Consider the following 24,590-nt stretch of genomic DNA (forward strand, 5'->3'; position numbering starts at 1 on the left):
ATATAAATATATAGCATTTATTATTGATATTATAAGGAATTGTTAGGCAGTTACAGAAGTAGAGAGATCACTTTCATCTAAAGGATTAAGGAAGATTTCATGGAGAGTATGTCATGGAAGCTGGGATATAAAGTATTAAATAGGATTTCAATATGCAAAACTGAGAAATATTATAGTTGGGGGGTATTGAATGAAATTATGAAAAGAAAAAAATCAGAACATGTTGAGGAAATGGCCAACAGTAACAAGGTCTTTATAAGTAAACTAGAGGCCTGGTGCACGAAATTCATGCGGGGGGGGGGGGTAGTGTCCCTCAGCCTGGCCTGCACCCTCTCCAATCTGGAACCCCTTGGGGAATGTCTGACTGCTGGTGGGATCCCCTGTGGGATCGGGCCTAAACTGGCCATCAGACATCCCTCTCACAATCCAGGATGGCTGGCTCCTAACCGCTTCTGCCTGTCAGCCTGATCGCCCCCTAACTGTTCCCCTGCCAGCCTGATTGACACATAACTGCTCCCCTGCCAGCCTGATCACCACCAACTGCCCTCCCCTGCTGGCCTGATCTCACCCCCAACTGCCCTCCCCTGCCAGCCTGGTCACCCCTAACTGCCTTCCCCTGCAGGCCTGGTCACCCCCAACTGCCCTCCCCTGCTGGCTTGATTGCCCACAACTGCCCCCCCTGCCAGCCATCTTGTGGTGGCCATCTTGTGACGACATCATGAGATGCCACCTAGGCTTTTATTATATAGGATGTTATTTGGGGTCAGATTATGGATGTCCTTTAATACTATGATAAAACGTTCTTCTCTAGCCTAGCCAGTGTGGCTCAGTGGTTGAACATCAACCCATGAACCAAGAGGTCACTAGTTCGATTCCCAATCAGGGCATATGCACGGGTTGTGGGCTTGATCCCCAGTGGGGGATGTGCAGGCAGCAGCCAATCAATGATGTTTCTCTCTCATTGATGTCTCTCTCTCTCTCTCTCTCTCTCTCTCTCTCTCTCTCTCTCTCTCTCTCTCTTTTCTCTAATAAAACCATATTTTTTTAAAAAGTTCTTCTTGCCCTAACTGGTTTGGCTCAGTGGATAGAGTGTTGGCCTGAAGACTGAAGGGTCCCGGGTTCAACTCTGGTCAAGGGCACATGCCCGGGTTGTGGCTCAATCCCTAGTGTGGGGCGTGCAGAAGGCAGTCAATCAATGATTCTCCCTCATCATTGATGTTTCTATCTTTCTCTCCGTCTCCTTTCCTCTCTGAAATCAATAAAAAAAATATTTAAAAAAAAGTTCTTCTCTAGAAAATGGAACATGACACAAGTTAGGAAGACTGTGTGAAAGATATTGTTTAAATACTGGTAGTTAAGCAAAATGAAAAACCATTGGGAGACTGTAGACAAGGAAAATCAGAAACTATTAAAATGTCCGAAGGACAGATTCTAAAGATCTGAACTAAAGTGACAGTGAGAATGGAATTGTATTCCTATTTTTGAAGCTCTACCATATGCCAGGTGCCCCACTTGCTGCATTCTATGTCACTGCACTAAACCTGACAACACTCCTCTATAGTAGAACTTGTTATCCTAATTGTATACGTGTAGAGACTGTGATCAGAGGCAACAAACAGTGGGGCCAATATTTGTACCTAGACATTTGGTATATTTTTAGGCTCTTCACTCCTTAACTTACTCCAATCCATCCTACAGCTCATATTGAAATTTTGGATTATTTGGAAAACTTATTAAATGACACTACACACTTTTTAATTTTGTACTAACCCATCCAAAATGGGAAGAATATTGTGAAAACATAGCTATTCTTTTGGGGAAACTCGCTGTATTCTTGGCTTGCAGTTGGTTTGCCATATATTACCCCCAATCTTTCCTATCTCCTAAAATACAGTGTTTCACTATCATAAGTATTTAATAGCTTTCCTTTTCCCACTGGAACCAGAGGACATCAGGTGCATTTTGACATAATAAAGAAAAGTATCCTTTTGAATTATGAAGTGCTGCTACTCACTGCACACTGGCTTTCCTTTTGAAATAGAATCACTTAGTGTTTCTCTGTCAGACCCTTACTGATGGCCATTTACCCTTGAGACATACATGAATGAATCAGACTATTTTTTAATGACACTGAAATGGAACAAAAATGGTACATGTTACCTTAATTATTGCTTGTAAGTTTATTCTATCAAAATAAGGATACAAAATTTTAAAGAGGGCACTTTTCTGTGCTTGATGAGATAGGACACGAGCTATTCTTTGATGAACTTTTAAAGAAGTCCTTGATTTATTTAGTTTTAATTAGTGAAATATTGTGAACTCAAGTGTATACTTGCATATCTTGAGCATTTAAGGAAATGATCAATGTCATGCCAGGTAACTGGCTGCCATCTTTCTGAGAATTTAAACTAAAAACAGGAGACCTGGAGGATTAGGAAAGAAAAGCACAGGGAACAAATAATCGCTTTCCCCCTCCTTCTGTTTATATAATAAATGCACTTGTTGTTGCCATGGCAAAGGAGCCTGTCTATTTTTCCCATTCCTCTGTATCTATCCATTACCATATCCAACACTATAAAATGTCATATTTTACCATCATCTTTTTTTATCCACCTACTCTGCATTTTCTACTCTCCTCCTGGTCTTCTTCCTGGTAATACTTACTTAGAGCAAAAGTAATTTCAGGTGAGGGAAATGGCTGCAGATACGATTAGAGGGATCAGGAAGCAAAGAATGATGGCAAGGTGGTGAGGAGAAAAGACCTCAGCATTTATTTAGCCAGAAGGGCTTTCCTAATCTTAGAAAGCCTCTCAGATCCAACACAAAAACACTCTGAAAATGCCATTTAAAACAAGTTATACCTTGTTGCCCGAGCCAGTTTGGCTCAGTGGAAAGAGCATTGGCCAGCAGACAGAAGGGTCCCAGGTTCAATTCTGGTCAAGGGCACGTATCTAGGTCCTGGTCAGGGCGGGTACGGGAGGCAGCCAATTGATGTGTCTCTCTCACATAGATATTTCTGTTTCTTCCCCTCCCTCGCTCCATCCCTCCCTCCCACTCTCTCTAAAAAAATTAAAAATAAAAAATTACACCTTGTTGATAAGCTAAAGCAAAGCAACTCTGTAGAGGTCTATTCTGTCTTTTTAAACATAGGTAATCATAATAATGGCACTCATTATACTCTTTGGTCATGATTAGGCTGAGTTCATTAAAACATAAAGTCTAAATTAGGGCAATTAATAATACCAAGACTCTATAATAGTCATACACCGTACGGAGTATTCTGCCCAGTTCATGATGCCACATTTTGGCAGAACAGTAGCACACTGAAGACTAATGTGTTTTCAAATAATAGCAACCAAGGGCTTGCAACCACGTTTCCCCACTCTGTTAGTTCATTTGTGTATTCAAAAATTTTTGTTGTTGTTTTTCCTTTCTTTTTTTTTGCCTTTTTGTGTTTTAAAAAAATATTTATTAAGAGCATATTATGTGGTAAGCACTGATCTAACTTGAAATTAAAAACAAACAAAGCAAAAAACCTAAGACTTTTTTCCCCATAACTAAAAAAAGTTCATATTCTAATCCTGCCACGCAAGAGCCAATTGAACGAACAGGATGTTTTAGTTGGGAAAAGAGAAGGCTGAGTTTAGAGAACTGTTTCTGAGAAGATGGCAAATGTAGGAAAATGCCACAATCTGTAGGAAATAGTCAGTAAGTGTGCAATAAGTGGTTTCTTCCTGTTTATATGTTCTAAGGCTTGAGTGTATAAACAATCAGTTCAAATGTTCTTTCTTTTATTCTCATTCTGCCAATCACGAGGGCAAAAGGATGAGGTAACCTTTCCTTTCATAAATCCTTCAGTTACAGACTCTGGTATTCTTTCTTTTCAATTATGGTTGACAGTTGATAATACTTTGTATGAGTTTCAGGTGTGCAGCAAAGTTTTGGGCAATCATATATTTTACAAAGTGTTCCCTTCGATATACCCAGTACCGACCTGACACCATATGTAGTTATTACAGTATTAGTGACTATATTACCGATGCTGTACTTTACATTCCCATGACTATTTTGTAAATACTGATCTGTACTTCTCAATCCCTTCACCTTTTTCACCCAGTCCCCCAACCCTTCTCCCCTCTTGTTAAAACAGACTAGACTTACATAAAGTTCCAAGAAAACAAATTAAGACTAATGAATGGATACTATAAAGAATAAGCTTTCAAATAAATTTTAAAAATTTATAATTTTTTTAACCCAGCCAGTGTGGCTCAGGAGTTGAGCGTTGACCTAGGAACCAGAAAGTCACGGTTTGATTCCTGGTCAGGGCACATGGGTGGGTTGCGGGCTCGATCCCCAGTGTGGGGCGTGCAGGAGGCAGACGATCAATGATTCTCATCATTGATGTTTCTCTCTCTCTCCCTCCCTCTCTCTTCCTCTCTGAAATCAATAAAAATATATTTTAAAAACACTTATACATTTTAATAGGTATATTATGAAGTTCTGCAGGGATCCTGTGGAATATAGACTCTTAAGGTCCTGTGTGGAGCCTGGGATTCTTCATTTCTAATAGGATCCCAGGTTGTACTGATGCTATTGGTCCTAGGACTGCATCTCATATATCACTACTCTCAAAGTATCTGACAATAAGCTCACTACAACATATGGGTTGCCAGTCACTGGGACTACCCAAGCAGAAGCTGAATAACTATTTGTCAAGAATACAACAGAAAGTGAGAGTGGGTTGCATGTTCCCTTTCAAATCTAAGTGGTTTGATTCAGGGCTTTGTATTAAAGAACTAAATTTGTATGTGCTTGCTTGTTTTAAATATTAAAATACTTTCACATAGATAATAAAGTAAAGTGAGACTTTTCTTCTTACTTCAATAGATGTGGAAACAGAAGATTTTATACATTAAGTGCCTTGGCCCAAATTCACTATATCATACAATGAGAGTATTGAGCACTTTCTCTTAGCCAAGATCTGGCCCAGGGATGGACATTTAGCAGTGAACAAAACAGATAGGGTCCCTGTCCTAAAAAATCACAGTCTACCGCTTTGCCTTCTCCCACCTTCCTGATCTATCACTAATGAATTTCATGTAACCCTCCTTATGCTTCCTCCTTTGATTGTACTCCTATCTAATAAAAGGGTGATATGCAAATTAACCATCACTCCGTCACAAAGATGGCAGTGCCCATAGCCATAAGATGGCGGTGCTCAGTCCTCTCAATGTCGTCAGAGTCCCCCAGTCCCGGAGGGGTGGCCGCTGAGAGCAGGCAGCATGAGAGGCCTGGCGGAATGCTTGCCTCATTGCCACAGCGACAAGGCAAGCGTTCCACCCCAGCCATGGAGAGCCTCTGGGCAGCGGGCATGGAGCAGCCAGGGGGTGGGGGGGACACTTGTGTTGTCACCCCAGCGACGAGGCAAGCGTTCCCTGCCCAGCCGCGAATGGGCCTCTGGGACACGGAGAGCCTCTGGGCAGTGGGCACAGAGCGGCCAGACTCTGCAGAGAGCTACTGGCACACAGATTCATGCGCAGGGCTACTAGTTTATAAAATAAGGTACAAAACTGCCATTCTCTGGAGCATTTCCTCAATCTGTTGGGATTTTGCTTCCCGACAATTGTCAGCTTAGCTCAAATAAACTCATAAAAATTCTTACAGGTTTGGCCTTTTCTTATATTGACAAGGTCAAGAGAAACTCCTTAAACAGAAATTTAAAGAATTAAAAAAATGAAAAACAGAACATCTAAGATCTGTGGGGTAATTTCTAAAAAGTAATATTTGTACAATTATAATGACAGAAGGAGAAGAAAGTGATAATGGACCAGAAGAAATATTTAAAGTAATAAAGGATGAAAATTTCTGCAAATTAACGAAAGACATCAAACCGCAAGTCCAGGAAGTTCAGAGATTACCAAGCAGTATGAATAAAAGAAAATAAAAAAATTAGGCATGTCATATTGAAACTGCAGACCATTAAAAACAAAGATAAAATTTTGAAAAAAGCTGCGGGGGGGTGGGGGGGGAGGAATAATTTATCTATAAAGGAACAAGGATAAGAATTACAAAGAACTTTTTATCAGAAACCATGCAACCAAGAAAAGATTAAAATAAAATAATCAAGAACCTAAAGTTCTAATCTTCAAAGTGAAAGAGAATTAAATACCTTCTTAAACAAAAAAAATGGAATGAATTCATCTCAGCAGAACTGGAGATGCAAGAAATGTTGAAATAAGTTTTCAGGAAAATGGTATCATGCTACACTCATGCACTCCATAATGATGGGATATGTTCTGAGAAATTGATCATTAGACATTTTCATTGTTGTGTAAACCCCACCCCTGCATCAGGAGAACAGAGAGGGGAAGGCTAGCATTGATTCTGCCTCAGGCAAGATTGGATTCTGAAGAGAATGCAGCAAAAGCAAGACTATACTTAAGAATATCCATGTTAGAAACACACACACACACACACACACACACACACACACGTTTAAATCTACTATGGAGAATAAATTATCCAGTGTTAAGAGAACAAGTAGAAATACACACACACAAAAACAAAAACAAAAACAAAAAACAGAATTTGTGTAGAGAGATGAGGACAGAGATAGGCAAAGAACTGGCAGAGTCCAAGAAGAATTGGCAGAGTCCAAGAGCGTACCAGAAATTTAAAAAACTACTGGAGCTACAGATGCCAACTGCTTTGGACATCTGCAGCTCCCTTTCTAGGTGGTTAGGCAACCAATTCAGAATGTGTGGGACAGAGTCTGGACAGCTGGATAGTAGGGGCTAACGCTGAAGAACAAATGCCAAGGATCTACCAAAGAGGGGAGGAGAGGGATCAGGAAAACCCTGGACAAAGTGGCCGTTAAAGTGAGCTTTCAAACATGAGCAGATTTAGTCATATGGGAGGTGGAAGCAAAAGGGTATTTCTGCGTGACAAGAACAACATAGCCACTGAAGCTAGGAAAGGCCAGGGATCACAGTAACACACCAGCAGATGAATTATCTAAAATGCGGGAAAATAGGAGAATAATGTGAGATAACCCTGGAAAGAAGCCAGAATGAAACATTAAACATCATTAAATTGGCAATGTGTATTTTTAATATGATGTAGGGGGAGAGAATATATAAAGCCTATTTAAAGGCATTTGTGCCCAGATGGAGTGGCTCAGTGGTTAAGCATCGACCTATGAACCAGGAGGTCACTTTTTGATTCCTGATTAGGGCACATGCCCAGGTTGCGGGCTTGATCCCCAGTGTGGGGTGTGCAGGAGGCAGCCAATCAAAGATTCTCTCTCATCATTGATGTTTCTATCTCCCTCTCCCTCTCCCTTCTTCTCTGAAATCAATACAAATATATTTTTAAAATAAATAGATAAATAAATAAATAAATAAATAAATAAATAAATAAATAAAGGCTTTTGCAGTGACTCAGGTAAGACTGTACCCAACATGAGGTTTCATCTTGACTATTATTACTTATTAAATATTACTAGTAGAGTGTAAATACCCAGCTACTAATGCTTAGTACATAGTAGGTGAATAATAAATGTTTATTGACTGAATCTATTTTTCATAATAAAGGAACATTTAATAAATGAAATAATAGGGTCTGGGCTAAGATAAGGACAATGATATAAAGGGGAACCAAGAGAAAAAAAATTAAGAGAAAATCCTATATAATAAAGACATAATATGCAAATTGACTCTCACGCCCTTGCGTAAGATGGCTGCCCCCATGTCATAACAAGATGGTCACCATAAGATGACTGGCAGGGGAGGGCAGTTGTGGGCAACCAGGCCAGCAGGGGAGGGCAGTTGGGGGTGACCAGGCCGGCAGGCGAGGGCAGTTGGGGGCGACCAGGCCTTCAGGGGAGGAAGGGCAGTTGGGAGGACCAGGCCTGCAGGGGAGGGCAGTTAAGAGTGACCAGGCCAGCAGGGGAGGGCAGTTGGGGGCAATTGGGCTAGCAGAGGAGCACTTAGGCATCGATCAGGCTGGCAGGGGAGTAGTTAAGGGGTGATCAGGCTGGCAGACAGGCAAGCAGTTGGGAGCCAGCAGTCCTGGATTGTGAGAGGGATGTCCGACTGCCCAGCAATCAGACATCCCCCAAGGGGTTCCAGATTAGAGAGGGTGCAGGCTGGGCTGAGGGACACCCCCCACCCCCAGTGCACGAATTTCATGCACCGGGCCCCTAAGTGATTTAACATTAGATTAGAAAGGGAGGAAAAAATATATGATTTTGAAGCCTGGAACCTTGGTACTTTGGAAGTGGAAGGAGAAGATAATGAGTCTCCCACTCCCACCTGTGACTAGAAAAGATTTTCTTTCTTTTTTTTTTTACTGTGAATCTTTCTCATTAGCAGTATAAACTATGGTTGAGCTTAGAAAATTATCCACAGTACAGAAAGGAGAATAATAAGTAGATTATAATTGACATGAAATCGAATTTACAAATTACCTAGATAGACTTTTTGGGAAGCCCATAGGTATTCTTAGCTACCTAAAAGGATTCTAAGCAACCTGGATGCTTCAATGAATGAAAGGCTTGGGTTCCACTTCGTTTTTCTCAGTACAAAATACAAAAAGAAAGAAAGCTAATTAAACAGAAATGCTGCCCTATAGCTCATCTCACAATTTCAGAAGCAATCCATTTGACTTTAAGTGCTCCTAACAGATGCCTTTTTAAAGCAAGGATACTGGTAAAAGGAAACTCAATGTTCCCAGCTCACAGCGCTTTCATCTCTGTCCTGATGGAGAGTAAAATGAGCAAGATGATTTACATCAGGGGTCCTCAAACTACTGGCCGCGGGCCACATGCAAATACAAATATTGTATTTGTTCCCATTTTGTTTCAAAATAAGATATGTACAGTGTGCATAGGAATTTGTTCATAGTTTTTTTTTTTAACTATAGTCCGGCCCTCCAACGGTCTGAGAGACAGTGAACTGGCCCCGTTTTGAAAGTTTGAGGACCCCTGATCTACATACTTCCCACTGTCATACCTGGCTATTTGTTAAACAGGATGCTTGTTCTTCATACCAGAGATCTCCTGAGGTTCCCCTGAGCAGTCAATCCTAAGAGAAAGAGGCTCTTTCCTGATAGACAAATGCAGACAGTGAATCACATTGGTAAGTCTGACACACATCTCTCAGAAAATTTTAACTACAGCACAGAAAAGCATGATATTTGCTTAGCTTAATAGTCCGTTAATTAACATTAGTGAGTTACTTAGCGAGATATTTACTAAAAAAAATAATCTCGTGTCTTTCTACAGAGTAACATGAATATTTGAGATATTTATTTTGAGAAAAGTCTCTAAATGTTGCAATCTAAGTACAAACAGACACAAACCTGTTAGCTGGGATGGAGCCTTGGAGTTCTTTGAACCCCTTGATACATTCTGTATATATAGGAAAATAATTGCCATTTACCATGAAGAGATTTTAAATATACGATAAACATGAAAGTATATGACTTCACATTTGAACTAGCAGCCACAAAATTTTAAGACTGAGCCAATCTATCTGCCAGCAACAAGGACTTATTTGAGGTAAGGCAATGAAAGCAAATTATACAGTGATATGTATGATTGCATTTTGCTCAACCTACAGTTTTATCTTAGAATTATAGCTTTGTGGTACATATGTATGTGTACCACACGAACCCCCCTGCCGGCCTGGTCACCCCACGCAGCCTGCTGTTCAGTCGTTTGGTCATCCCTTACTAACACCCCTGTTGGCCTTGTCACCCCACGTAGCCTGCTGTTTGGTCATTACTGTGATGGAGTCCCAGAGAATTTGCATATCCCTCTATTATTAGTATAAATACACTTTTATTTTAGAGAGGAAGGGAGAGGGAGAGCAAAAAGTAGAAACATCAATGATGAGAGAGAAACACTGATCGGTTGCCTCCTACACACCCCACACTGAGGATCAAGCCTGCAACCTGGACATGTGCCCTGACTGGGAATCAAACCGTGACCTCCTGGTTCATAGGTCAACACTCAACCACTGAGCCACACCAGCTGGGCTATCCTATTATTAACAATCAACGGGCATCTAGATTCCTCAGCCTCCCAGTAAGTTTGGTCCAGTGTTCCATAAACTTGATCGATTATTTACATTTCTGGGATATTGTCACAGTCCTCTTTCATACCTAGCTTAAGTCTGAGGAAACTCACTCAGGAAGGAGGTTGAAGATACTTCCACAAGTCACCCAAGAGAGTGAAGACCAAGATACAAACACTTCGGCTGGCAAGGGCATAGAGTTGGCTAGTTAGAACTTTGTCTTAGACCCAAAGATTAAAAAAACACAAGAGGCTATGTTCCATAAAATGTCTAAGAAGGGATGGAAATTAGTGTAGAAGTATCTGGGGGTCTTAAAGCACAGTGCTCACTGTGAAGAATGGCCATTTCTCATGCCTCCTTCCTCTAAATACCACTCGTGCCACAGCCCAGATTGAAACACCTAGGACTGAGAGGGGGAAAGTTGAGAAAACCCACAGTGCATTAGGGAAAACAAACTTGACCAAGAAAACAGAAATTCTAGAAGCACAATGGGATTTGTTCTCACAGAAAAAGAAGCCTGGCATAGTCTTCATAGGAAAATTCATGTTATCCCCAAGACAGACCTCAAAATATATTGTGTTACCACTGACAAATTCTTAAGATTTTTAAAACTAATAGCAGGCCTACCAGAACTTGGACTACGCTCTTATCAAATGCTTCTCTCAGTCCTCTGCCTTGCATGTTGTTTTCTGTATTTCTTTTTGGAGGCATGGACAGCAGAAGCTCACAGTAATAATAATAACAATAAAAACTAGTACCTGTTGAACAGTACCAGGTGCCAGGCACTATGCTAAATAGTTTATAGGCATTAAGTGTTTTAACCCTCACAGCAATTCCTGTAAGTTGGTAGTGTTAACCTCATTTCAGATACAAAGAAGAGGGTTGCAGCGAGGTTGTACTGGTTGACAGGTAGCAGAGCCAGGATGCAAATCCCTTTTCTTAGTGCCATACTGTTCTTATTGCTGGTGAAAATGCAAGATAGACCAAGCATGAACTTGGCTATTGCATTGGCATTTAAACTATTTTTAAAATGTGTCTTCCTTCTTATGTTCTCTCTTACCCCTAAAACTGAACCCACAAGTGATGAGGACCAGAGTCCCACTGAAATCAGGATTTCAAAAAAACAGTGTTTAAATGTTGGTTGATTTGGTTGAAGTAAAGAGTGGGATGGAAGACATGAATTAAAAAGCCCAATGAATGGTCAAAAAGTTTAAGATGTATAATTGAAGATAAAAAGTCCCAAGTATATCTGCTGGTCTGTAAATGTAAACAATTTTATTTATTTAAATATAATCAAATTTTCCTCACTGCATTCGGGTAGAAATATTATATAGATAGATGGACATGTATGTAAAATATGTGTATATATGTATGTGTAAAACCACCAGTTATCCAATATTTATTTACTATACCTTCAAAATCAGAACCTCAGAGGAAAAGAAAGAGTTGGCAAAATGTTCTCTTTGCACTCATAATAGATATAGTAAACACGATGTACTTTGGGCACTGCATCATCCCTGCATAGGCCCACACTCAGAGCTTACGAACTTTTATTTTTACTCATTATTGCTCATGAGCTGGCATTTGGTAACCTGTTTGTTTTGTATTCCACTGCTAATAAGAAGCAAATGAAAAAGGAAGATTATTAGAGGCAAAAAGTGACAACTGACAGGCAAATAATGAAACTATAAAAAGTACAGTCACATATAGTAGTTGCTTAATATACTGTTGCTAAAATCCCTTTTAATTCTAAATTTCAAAATGGAGCTTCAGAGAATGGAGTTTAGAAACATAATATCCACATCTGAGCCTCCAGCATACCTCAGAGAGAGAGCTTCCTATCGGGCTTAATTACCGTATTCCCCATCTTCATTCTTCCCACATGTACTCTCTGTACAGATGACATTGCAGAAATGTTCAGAGACCCACAGTGTCTCCAAAAGAACATTTTTATAAGTGATGTTGTAGGCTGGCTGTACAAATTGGTAATAGGAGCACTATAGGATCTGTTGTTGCTAATCTGTTTTCAGAAAAATACTGAAAAATGACACAACTTCTAACCAGAAAGGGAAACAGGCTGGCCTAAGAGTGTGTGTCTGTGTGTGATGGAGATAAAGGATTTATGTAAGTGACCTTCAAGATCATCTGTATCCATTCTAGAGGCAATACTCTCTATGGCAAAGGCTGGAGGCAATAAAGCCAAGAGTTTTACTTGCAGACTTCAGAGCCCAACAGACCTAGCTTTGGGTCCTGACCCCTCATCCCTATGTCTGTTTCCAAATTTGTACAGAGGATATAATCACAACACATATGATTAAGAGAGATAATAAAACACATAAGATGTTTAGCCCAGTGCAATGCTTGGCCCATAGTGAGCACGCAATATACTCTAGTTATAAAATTTACATAACAATCAGTATGCAGTGAGTATTCTCTTAAGTGCCAGGCAACATGCCCATTGCTTTCTATCTATTTTCTCATTACTCTTCCCTATTTTATAGATAAGAAAATTGAGACTTAGAGGAGGTAAGTTGTCCAAGTCAAGCAGCACGTGGCACAGCTGAAACATCAACTCAAGCAGTTTTAAACCAAGAGTTTCAACCACAGTACGTAGTTCTAACTACTAAATATAACTCATTTCAAGTGCATCCTCTCTGCCTGGCATCTTTCTGAAATGGTATCTCATTGTGGTTTTAATTTGCATTTTTAAGATGACTAATGAGCTTGAATACAAAATACATTTTGTCTGTCTCTCTCTTATTGATTTGTAGAAATACTATTTATTTTGAACACGAATTATGTAATAATTGGACATATTCATGTATATACATGTTTTCATATATATATATTCTAGAATCTTTCAAAAGCCCCTTTTCTACCAACCTACTGTCATTCTCCAATGTTTAAGAAAATTAGTACAGCTTTATAGATTTTTCTTTTTACAGTTCTCATTGTGATTCACATAATAAAACTTGGGAGTTCAGATGAGCACCCCCATTTCCTGGGGCTAATAATGGGACCCAGATCCAAACTCTGGTGCTTTTCCACTCAACTTTGCTACCCTCATAATTTTTTTAAAAAAGTCCATTGTGCTCTTCTGTGTATTTAGTTCTAAATTTCTATTTTTAGATATACTTTCTGACTTGGAAATTCTGTAATTAAAGAATGGCTTCAAAGCAATCTCCAGTTGAATAATATGAGTGTGGGTTGCTTGTTTTGAACATCAATAATATCAAGAAGCCTTCTATTTATTTAGTTGCACAAAAATAGTCACCCAATGTCCTCTACCCTAAATGGCCCAAGTAACTTTAAAAGCTACTCTAAAGGTAGAGAGAGTTGTGGGAAATGAGTAAATAGCACTGAAAGCAATACTCAGCTATGAAAAAGTTCAAAAATTAGGCAATCTGGGTGATAGAAAGATGTGAACTAGAGGAACTAGGCCATAACTCTGAACAAGTCCCAGAATTTCTAATGTGGACAAGTTATGTGCTTAAGTTCTAAAACCAGTAGCTGGGCCTGGTATTTTTTTGTTGTTTGTTTGTTTTCTGTGTGTTTTTTTGTAAACCTCACCAAAGGTTTTTTTTCCCCATTGATTTTTAGAAAGAGTGGAAGGGAGGAAGGGAGGGGGAGAGAGAGAGAAACTTCCATGTGAGAGAGACACATCAATTGGTTGCCTCTCAAATGCCCCAACCAGGGCTGGGGATTGAACCTGCAACCCAGGTATGTGCCTTTGACCATACTTCAAACCTGTGACCCTTCGGTGCACAGGCCAATGCTCCAACTACAGAACCATACCAGCCAGGGCAGGGCATGTTTTTAAAAATTCCTATTGAACCTGTTTGAGGGCAGGTGGTCTCTTCAGTATGGCACTGCTCTCATGTGTAGCACCTGGTGTTAGCCAAATGCCCCCAGGAACTTTCAGTGTTGCAAGGCTCCTGATTCCCAGTGCCCTCCACAAACAACCTAGGAAGCATTCAAGGTCCTACTCATCAAAAATATTTCTCTGGACACATCTGATGGGGCATTCCAAGATGGCAGCCACCAGGATGGCAAGGAGGGAGAGAGTGTGAGTGAGTGAGGGAGCAAAAGGGGAATGTATGGACATGGGGTGTGTGTGTGTGTGTGTGTGTGTGTGTGTGTGTGACAGCTAGACCTCGCAGACCTTTGGGGGCTGGCAGATTGGGCTCGCATAGCTGGGCAGCCTCTGCTGCTGTTGTAATCTGTCCAGAGCGCCAGCTCTGCCGCAGAGGCCATGCCATCTTGGAGGGGAGAGCTGCTATGACTGGGAGCCCAGCCTCACCTCCACCCAGGGTGCTCTCAGACACCACCCGGGATCCTACAGCCACTCTGGCCAGGGACCTGCTGCCTCGGCTGCTGAACCACGGACACTGGGACTACAGCCTCCCCAGCTGAGGGCTCCTGTGAATTCCAGAGGGCACTCCCCTCCTCCCAGCGAGACGCGTGCACCTGCATGAACAGCCAAGCCTTACTCAGCAGCCCCAGGCTTGGCGACCTAGCGTGAAAAGAGCTGAGGCTTACGCAGCAGCCCCAGGTACCACGACCACTCCAGCAGCTGTGCAAGTAGCCAACACTGACTCCCGTGACCACCAGAGGAGAAGCCACCACCCGCAACCGCACAAGGAACAGTCGCCCCATGACTGCCTCCCAAGGAGCAGCCGCCAGCTCCAATCATGTGAGGAACAGCTGCCCTGCGACCATGCGAGGAGCAGCCACCCCGAAACCCCACGAGGACCAGCAGCAGCCCCACAACCATGTGAGGAGTGGTCACCCCAGGAGCAGCTGCTGCCCACAACCACCTGAGGAGCCACCGCCCCACAATCCTTCAAGGAGCTGCTGCTGTCTGCGACTGTGCGAGGAGCGGCTGTCCTGCAACCATGCAAGGAGCAGCCACCCGGCAATCAGTCGCTGCCCTACAACCACACAAGGAGCAGCTGCCCCACAACTGCCCAAGGAGCAGCTGCTCCCTGCAACTGCACAACCCACCACCAAGCCCACTGCTGCAGCCACAGGCCCTGCATGACTTTACACCTAGATCCTTTGGTGAGAGCAAAAATGGGGAGACAGAAGAACAACTCCCAAAGGAAAGAAAAGGAGGAATCACCAGAAAATGTATTAAATGAAATGAAGGTATGCAATATGTCAGAACAAGAATTCAGAATAAGGATCGTACAATTCATAAACCGGATGGATGAGAAAATCATCAACCAATGTAAGAATCAGGAGGAAATAGAGAAATATAGCTACAATAAAAATAATAATATGGAAGCTTTTAACAGTAGGCTAGAAGTGGAGGATCAAATTAGCAAATTAGAAGACAGGGAAACAAAACACACCTAATCTGAACTGCAATTGGAGAAAAGAATCAAAAGACAGAAGAAGTACCTGTGGGAGCTTTGGAAAACATAAAATGAAGCAACATATGTATAATAGAGGTATCAGAACGACAGAAGAGGAGCAAGGATTAAAAAATCTATTTGAATAAATAATGTCAGAAAACTTCCCTGATTTAGGGAAGAAGAGTCACATGAGCACAGAGAGTCCCAAACCAGATGAACCCCAAAAGACCAACACCAAACGTCATAGGTACAGTGGCAAACGTTAACAACAAAGAGAGAAATTTAAAGGGTGCAAGAGAGAGACAAAATGTTAAGTAAAAGGGAGCTCCAATTAGATTATCAAATGATTTCTCAACAGAAACACACCAGGCCAGAAAGGAATGGAAGGAAGTATGCAAAATGATGCAAAAGCAAGAAACAGAATCCAAGAATACTCTATCCAGCAAGGCTATCATTCAAAATTGAAGGGGAAATCAGGAGCTTCACAGACAAAAAAACTAAAAAACTAAAGGAGTTTATCACTACCAAACCAGCAATGCAAGAAATGCTAAAGGGACTGTCATTAAAAGAAGAAAATAAAAAGGAAGAAGGAACACAGGCACAAAAAATAGACATGGCTACAAACAAGTATCTATCAATAATAACTTTAAACATAAATGGCCTAAATGCTCCAATCAAAAGACACTGAGTGGCTGAATGAATAAGAAAACATGACCCATATATATGCTGTCTACAAGAGACCCACCTAAGGACAAGAGACTCACACAGACTGAAAGTGAAGGAATGAAAAAATATTTTCCAGGCAAATGGAAATGAAAAAAAAAAAGCTGGGGTAGCAATACTTATATCTGACAAAATAGACCTCAAAGTGAAGGCCATAACAAGAGATAAGGAAGGCCACTTCATAATACTAATGGGATCAATACAACAAGAGGATATAACTCTAGTAAACATATATGCACCCAATGTAGGAGCACCAAAATACATAAAAAAAACTTATGGAAGATATCAAGGGAGAGATCAACAGCAATACGATCATAGTAGGGAACTTTAATAACCCACTGGCATCACTGGCTAAATCCTCTAGACAAAATATCAGCAAAGAAACAGCAATCCTAAATGACTCACTAGATCAGATAGACTTAATTGACATCTTTGGAACATTTCACCCCAAAGCTAGAGAATATACATTATTCTCAAGTGCACATGGGACATTTTCAAAGATAGATCACATATTGGATCGCAGGCAAATTATCTCCAAATTCAAGAAGATTGAGATAATACCAAGCATCTTCTCAGAGCACAATGGCATAATATTAGAAATCAACTATAATAAAAACAATAAAAAATATTCAAACATTTGGAGAATGAATAGCATGCTATTAAACAATGATTGGGTTACCAAAGAGATCACAGAAGAAATTAAAAACATCCTGAAAATGAATGACAATGAAAACACAACAATCCTAAATCTATGGGACATAGTGAAAACAGTCCTGAGAGGGAAGTTCATATTATTACAGGCCTACTTCAAAAAACAAGAAAAACTGGTAAAAAAAAAAAATTATCTAATTCTATAACTTAAAGAATTAGAAAGAGAACAATAAGAAAAGCCCAGCATGAGCAGATGGGAGGCGATAATAAAGATCAAAGCGGAAATAAAATGACATACAGACAAAAAAAAATACAAAAGATCAATGAAACTAAGAGCTGGTTCTTTGAAAGGATAAACAAGATTTATGTACCTCTAGCCAGGCTCACCAAGAAGCAAAGAGAAAGGACCCAAATAAACAAAATCAGAAATGAAAGAGGTGAAATAACAACAGACCCCACAGAAATACAGAAGATTGTAAAAAAAAAAAATACTTTGAACAACTCTACTCCAACAAACAACCTAGAGGAAATGGATATATTTCTAGAAAAATACAACCTTCCAAAACTCAATCAAGAACAATAAAAAAATCTCAACAGGCCAATAACTAAAGAGGAAATTGAAGCAGTCATCAAAAAGCTTTCAGCAAACAAAAGTCCTGGACCAGATGGCTTCACAGGAGTGTTTTACTAAACATTCAGACGAGATCGGGCGTGTTCAGGGTGGTATAGCCGTAGACTGTTTTACTAAACATTCAAAGAAGGACTAAAACCTATTCTTCTCAGTCTATTCTAAAAAATTCAAGAGGAAGGCACACTTCCAAACTCTTTGTATGAAGCCAGCATTACCCTAATCCCAAAACCAGATAAATACACCATAAAGAAAGAGAATTACAGGCCAATATCCCTAATGAACATAGATGCTAAAATCCTCAACAAAATTCTAGCAAATCAGATCCAGCATTATATTAGAAATATCATACACCATGACCAAGTGGGATTTATTCCAGGGATTCGAGGCTGGTATAATATCTGCAAATCAATAAATGTGGTACATCACATAAACAAGTAGAGAGACAAAAATCACATAATCATATCAATTGATGCAGAAAATGCATTTGACAAAATCCAACACCCTTTCCTGATAAAAACTCTCAGCAAAGTGGGATTAGAGGGATCATACCTCAACATAACAAAAGCCTTATATGACAAACCTACAGCCAACATCATACTCAATGGGCAAAAATTAAAAACATTTCCCCTAAGAACAGGAACAAGACAAGGATGCCCACTTTCACCACTCCTGTTCGACATAGTACTGGAAGTGCTAGCCATAGTGATCAGACAAGAAGAGGAAATAAAAGGCATCCAAATTGGAAAAGAAGAAGTAAAATTGTCATTATTCACAGATGACATGATATTGTACATAGAAAACCTTAAAGACAACATCAAAAAACTATTAGAACTAATAAATGAATTTGGCAATGTAGCAGGATACAAAATTAACACTCAGAAATCTATGGCTGTTTAATATACCAATAATGAATTCACAGAAAGAGTAACTGCAAAAAAAAAAATACCATTTACCATTGCAACAAAAAAATTAAGATACCTAGGAATAAATTTAACCATGGAGGTGAAGGACCTATACTCAGAAAATTACAGGATGCTGAAAAAAGAGATAGAGAAAGACAAAAACAAATGGAAGAATACACCGTGTTCATGGATTGATAGAATCAACATCATTAAAATGTCCATACTTCCCAAAGCAATCTATAGATTTAATGCAATCCCCATTAAAATGCCAACAGCATACTTCAAAGACCTAGAATAAACTATCCAAAAATTCATCTGGAATAAAAAAAAAAAAGACCCCAAATAGCTGCAGCAATCTTGAGAAAGAAGAACAAAGTTGGAGGGATCACAATACCAGATATCAAGCTATACTACAAAGACACTGTTCTCAAAACTGCCTGGTACTGGCACAAGAACAGACATATAGACCAATAGAACAGAACAGAGAAACCCAGAGAGCAACCCAAGTCATTATGCTCCATATTTAACAAAGGAGGCAAGAGCATACAATGGAGTCAAGACAGTCTCTTCAATAAATGGTGTTGGGAAAATTGGACAAATACATGCAAAAAAAATGAAACTAGACAACCAACTTACACCATAGACAAAAAATAAACTCAAAATGGATAAAAGACTTAAATGTAAGACAGGAAACCATAAAAATCCTGGAAGAAGCCATAGGCAGCAAAATATCAGACATATGTCATAGCAATATCTTTACCAATACAGCTCCTAGGGCAATGGAAACTAAAGAGAAAATAAACAAATGGGACTACATCAAAATAAAAAGCTTCTGCACAGCGAAAGAAACCATCAACAAAACAACAAGAAAGCCCACTGAATGGGAGAATATATTTGCCAATGTTATCTCTGATAAGGGTTTAATCTCCAAAATTAATAGGGAACTCATACAATTTAACAAAAGGAAGATAAAAAAAATCTAATCAAAAAATGGGCAAAGGACTTAAGTAGACACTTTTCGCAAGAAGATATACAGAAGGCCATGAGACATACGAAAACATGCTCAAAGTCACTAATCATCGGAGAGATGCAAATCAAAATGACAATGAGGTACCATCTTACACCTGTCAGAATGGCTATCATCAACAAATCAACAAACAACACGTGCCGGAGAGGATTTGGAGAAAAATGAACCCTCGTGCACTGCTGGTGGGAATACAGACTGATGCAGCCACTGTGGAAACAGTATGGCATTTCCTCAAAAAATTAAAAATGGAACTTCCATTTGACCCGGTAATCCCACTTCTAGGAATATATCCCAAGAAAACAGAAACATCAATCAGAAAGGATATATGCACCCCTATGTTCATAACAGCACAATTTACAATAGCTAAGATTTGGAAACAGCCTAAATGCCCATCAGTAGATGAGAGGATTAAAATCTGTGGTACATCTACACCAGTGATGGCAAACCTATGACATGGGTGTCAGAGATGACACGTGAACTCATTTTTTTGGTTGATTTTTCTTTATTAGATGGCATTTAAATATATAAAATAAATACCAAAAATATAAATCTTTGTTTTACTATGGTTGCAAATATCAAAAAATTTCTATATGTGACATGGCACCAGAGTTAAGTTAGGGTTTTTCAAAATGCTGACACGCTGGGCTCAAAAGGTTCGCCATCACTGATCTACACAATGGAATACTGTGCTGCTGTAAAAACAGAAGGAATTCTTACCATTTGCAACAGCATGGATGGAGCTGGAGAGCATTACACTAAGCAAAATAAGCCAGTCAGAGAAAGATAAATATCACATGATCTCACTCATTTGTGGAATATAATGAACAACATAAACTGATGAATAAAAATAGAACCAGAGTCATAGAAGCATTGAACAGACTGTCCAACCTATGAGGGAAGGTGGGGGGTGAAAGGGTAAGAGATCAACCAAAGGACTTGTATGCATGCATATGAGCATATCCAATAGACACAGACCGGGGAAGGGGGACGGGCATTGAGGGCATGTGCTGGGGGGTGGGTGCGGCTGGGAGTGGTCAATGGGGAAAAAGGAGACTTATGTAATACTTTATACAATAAGGAATTTAAAACTGTCACGAACACTGAATTACACTTCTTGTAGGAGTGGTAACAGTACAGTATTTCTGAAGGGCACTTTGGTAATTTCATTCATATTTTTTCATAATTCAGCAAAGAGGTATTAAGCCATCTGTCTGTGTCATAAAGTCTTCTAAGAGCTATAGACACAGCAGTAAACAAAGCAGACCCTTTTGAGGTGATAGTCTAGTGAGTGTTGATAGGGCAAGGCAGGAAGAAAAGTTTATCTGGGGGAGAAAAATAAATTAACTAAAAATTACTTGATTAGTTAAAATGTAATTTTTAATAAGTAAAAGATGAAAAATTCTATGGAGAAAATTTAAACAATAATGGAGACAGGGAATGGAAGTCAGGTATAGTTTTAAATGAAGGGGTCAGGGAATTATCTCAATGAAAAACTGACATTTATTCCAATAATACGATTAAAAGTTTATAGCTACGAAAAAGACTGAACTCACAAAATGCTATTTGTAATTATTTTTTTAATTTAATTATTTTTTTTTAGAGAGATAAATCAATTTGTTGTTCCACTTACCAATGTATTCATTGGTTGACTCCTGCATGTGCCCTGACTAGGGATTGAACCTGCAATCTTGGCGCATTGGTATGATGCTCCAACCAACTGACCTATCTGGCCAGGGCCTATTTGTGGTTCTCTTTATGATTTGGGGTCATTTTGTGTATTATGTTCTATAAGTACTTGCATGTGTTTTTAATTAATTGGAATTTTTGAGAATGAATTCAGGCATCTCTATTTTTTAAAAGCTCCCTCAATCAATTCTGATGCACAGTCAGATATAAAATTATTCCCTTCCCACCTTATATTTTAGATCCTCTGGTCAAAAAGATCCCAATAGTTCTGGTCATATTGAATTCAACATTTCAAGTTACATATATTTTAAATCTTCCTGAAAGCCCCATCACTTAGATTATTAAAGAGTCTAACTACTTCATAGTGCATTGTAAGAGATAAATGATGTAATTCAAATGAAGAGGTTAGCATTCCTGATCAATAAATGTTTAACTACCATCACTGTTGTTTTGATTGTGAAAGGCTTAATGGAAAAAGCTATTTGATTTGGACCTTGAAAAAAGAAAAGAGATATGGGTAAAGGGTAGGTAAAAGATGCCCTACCCGGTTTGGCTCAGTGGATAGAGCATTGGCCTGCGGACTGAAGGGTCCCAGGTTCGATTCCAGTCAAGGGCATGTACCTGGGTTGCGGGCACATTCCTAGCAGGGAGTGTGCAGGAGGCAGCTGATCGATGTTTCTCTCTCAACGATGTTTCTAACTCTCTATCCCTCTCCCTTCCTCTCTGTAAAAAAATCAATAAAATATATATATTTTTAAAAAATGGTAGTTAAAAGATTTAGATAAAAGTAAGACATTGTTTATTTTCTCTTTAATTTCCATTGCCCTAGGAGCTGTATCGGTGAAGATATTGCTTTGGCATATATCTGATATTTTGCTGCCTGTAGATTCCTCTAATATTTTTATGGTTTCCCATCTTAGGTTTAAGTCCTTTATCCATTTTGAGTTTATTTTTGTGTATGTTGTAAGTTGGTGGTCTAGTTTCATTTTTTTGCATGTATCTGTCCAATTTTCCCAACACCATTTATTGAAGAGGCTGTCTTGACTCCATTGTATGTTCTTTTTTTTTTTTTTTTTTTATCTTTGGCCTTTTTAACCATCTCATACAAACCAACTACTTATAGTACAGCTAAGTACATACACAAAAAGTTACTGGAATGCTCAGAATAAGATTGTTTTTTTTGTTGTTGTTTTTGCTTTTTTTACAAGGTTTTTTTTCTCCTTTGAGATTATAATGAACATGGTCACACCACAAGTAAAGTCAGAAGTAGGACAGAGAATGCTCCAAAGGCTGGTTTGGTCATCCCAAGATCATTAAAAATGGCTGACCCCTAACAATATGTACAAAAATATAAAATGTAAATAAAAAATACAAACAAATTTTCCTTTTTAAAGTACTTTTAAGAAAAAAAGTAGAGCAGGGCCTTGGAAGTTTTGATTCTTTTTTCCTCCCCTGTTGCAAATTCACGTTGTGGTTTTGGTTGGGTGGTGGAGAGTGCGTGTCATCTGCAGGTGGCGCTGCCTGAGGTGGGTGGGTAGGCAGGTGGGCGGGAGTCTCTACTCGAAGGTGACCACGTTTAGATTCTGAGACGGGAAGTGGAGGGTGAATAGGTCACGGAGGCCTTTAAACTTTTCCTTTTTTTGCTGTCTAGTCATCCTCATCGGTCTTCTGCTTCTTGGTGTCAACATCATCATCCTCATCATCTTCAGCTGCCCGTTTGCCTGTAGCCGCCTCAGCCTCCTCATCTTCATCTCCGTCCTCTTCCTCACCATCACCTTCCTCTTCCTCCTCCTCCTCCTCCCCTCCTTCTTCCTCTTCTTCATCTACCTCATTGTCAGCCTCCTGCTCCCCATTTTCCTCATTAGCGTTCCCATTCGCAGGTGCATCTCTTCCATTCTCTGCCTCCTCCACAACGTCCTTCTCCTTTAAGTCCTTGGTGGTGATCTCGGAGCTGGTGTCCACGGCTGTGTCTGACATGGTGGGGCACGCCGGTGATCCTATGCAGCGGATTTTTTTAAAAAAAGCGAGAGTTGGAGGACTCTGGCGAAGAGGCTGCCGGAGTCCGCGGCGGTGGAGGAGGCGCGCAGCGGAGGTGGTTGCAGCGAGCGGAGAGGGAGCCACAGGAACAATGCAAAGATGGCTTTTCAGAGCAGCCCTCCATTGTATGTTCATGCCTCCTTTGTCAAATATTAATTGAGCATAGTGGTTTGGGTCGATTTCTGGGTTCTCTATTCTATTCCATTGGTCTATATGTGTGTTCTTGTGCCAGTACCAGTCAGTTTTGAGAAGGGTGGCTTGGTAACACAGTTTGATATCTGGTATTGAGACCCCCCTCCTACTTTGTTCTTTCCCAGGATTGCTGTGGCTATTTGGGGTCTTTTTTTTTATTCCAGATGAGTTTTCGGAGAGTTTGTTCTAGGTCTTTGAAGTATGCTGTTGGCATTTTAATGGGGATTGCATTGAATCTATAGATTGCTTTGGGTAGTATGGACATTTTAATGATGTTGATTCTACCAATCCATGAACAAGGTATGTTCTTCCATCTGTTTATGTCTTCCTCTATCTCTTTTTTCAGTGTCCTGTAGTTTTCCAAGTACAGGTCTTTTACCTCCTTAGTTAAGTTTATTCCTAGGTATCTTAATTTTTTTGGTGCAATGGTAAATGACATTTTTTAAAATCTCTCTTTCTGTAAGTTCACTATTGGTATACACAAATGCCATAGATTTCTTGGCATTTATTTTGTATCCTGCTACATTGCTGAATTCATGTGTTAAGCCTAATAATTTTTTGGTGGAGTCTTTAGGGTTTTCTATGTACAGTATCATGTCAGCTGCGAATAAGGACAGTTTTACGTCTTCCTTTCCAACACATATGTAATACCTTAATTAATAAAAAAAAAAATAAAAAATAATAAAAAAATAAAAGTCAGCCATTGGATTTTCCAGGCAAAGGATATGGCTGGATTGCAGTTGCTGGTATGAGTTGCTACCTCATACTAGCATGCCATTGGTGAATTGATTTTATTTCTGTTTTTAAATGAATGTTTGGTAATACCTCTTAATACATGATGTTTTGAAGGCCCACGTTGCTCTTTGTTTGATCTTTTGAATCAGAGTTCATAGTAGCGTATTTGTTTACAAAGGCAGAAAAAAAAGTTTTACTATGTTACTAAAGTCTGCAAGTTCATCTGGGAAAATGAAAAAGAGCAATTTCAAACTGACCTCAAACATTGGGGAAGTGTTTGGGGCATTTTGTTTACAAGCCAGAGAGAGGAAATTTGCCTCTTTGAAGTTACAGTCTAAAATGAAGTGGTGAGGTTTTCTAATATTATGGGATGCTGAGTTTCTATTTTGGGCTTTGGAAATTTTTCACAATGTGCAATTTATTAAAGTCGAAATATATTCTGTGCCACATGTTGCTCCTACTGCCTGGGACTCTCTTCCCCTCACTCTTGATGAGACCATGTTCTACTCATCCTTTAGGTCTCTGCTTAAAGATATAACTTCTTCATGGAGCCTTTCCTGTCTGCTTTGCATT

The 24,590-nt window shown here is 39.7% G+C and overlaps 1 protein-coding gene across 1 annotated transcript; it reads right to left on the minus strand.

The window, feature by feature from the left end:
- Positions 1–22,242: 22,242 nt before the first annotated feature.
- On the minus strand, positions 22,243–23,203 carry LOC132230976 (prothymosin alpha-like). The gene has a single exon (XM_059689273.1). It carries the CDS (start codon positions 23,028–23,030, stop codon positions 22,701–22,703), a length of 330 nt encoding a protein of 109 aa, XP_059545256.1. The 5' UTR covers positions 23,031–23,203; the 3' UTR covers positions 22,243–22,700.
- Positions 23,204–24,590: the final 1,387 nt, after the last annotated feature.

Source organism: Myotis daubentonii, chromosome 3, assembly GCF_963259705.1.
Source record: "Myotis daubentonii chromosome 3, mMyoDau2.1, whole genome shotgun sequence".
NCBI lineage: Eukaryota > Metazoa > Chordata > Mammalia > Chiroptera > Vespertilionidae > Myotis > Myotis daubentonii.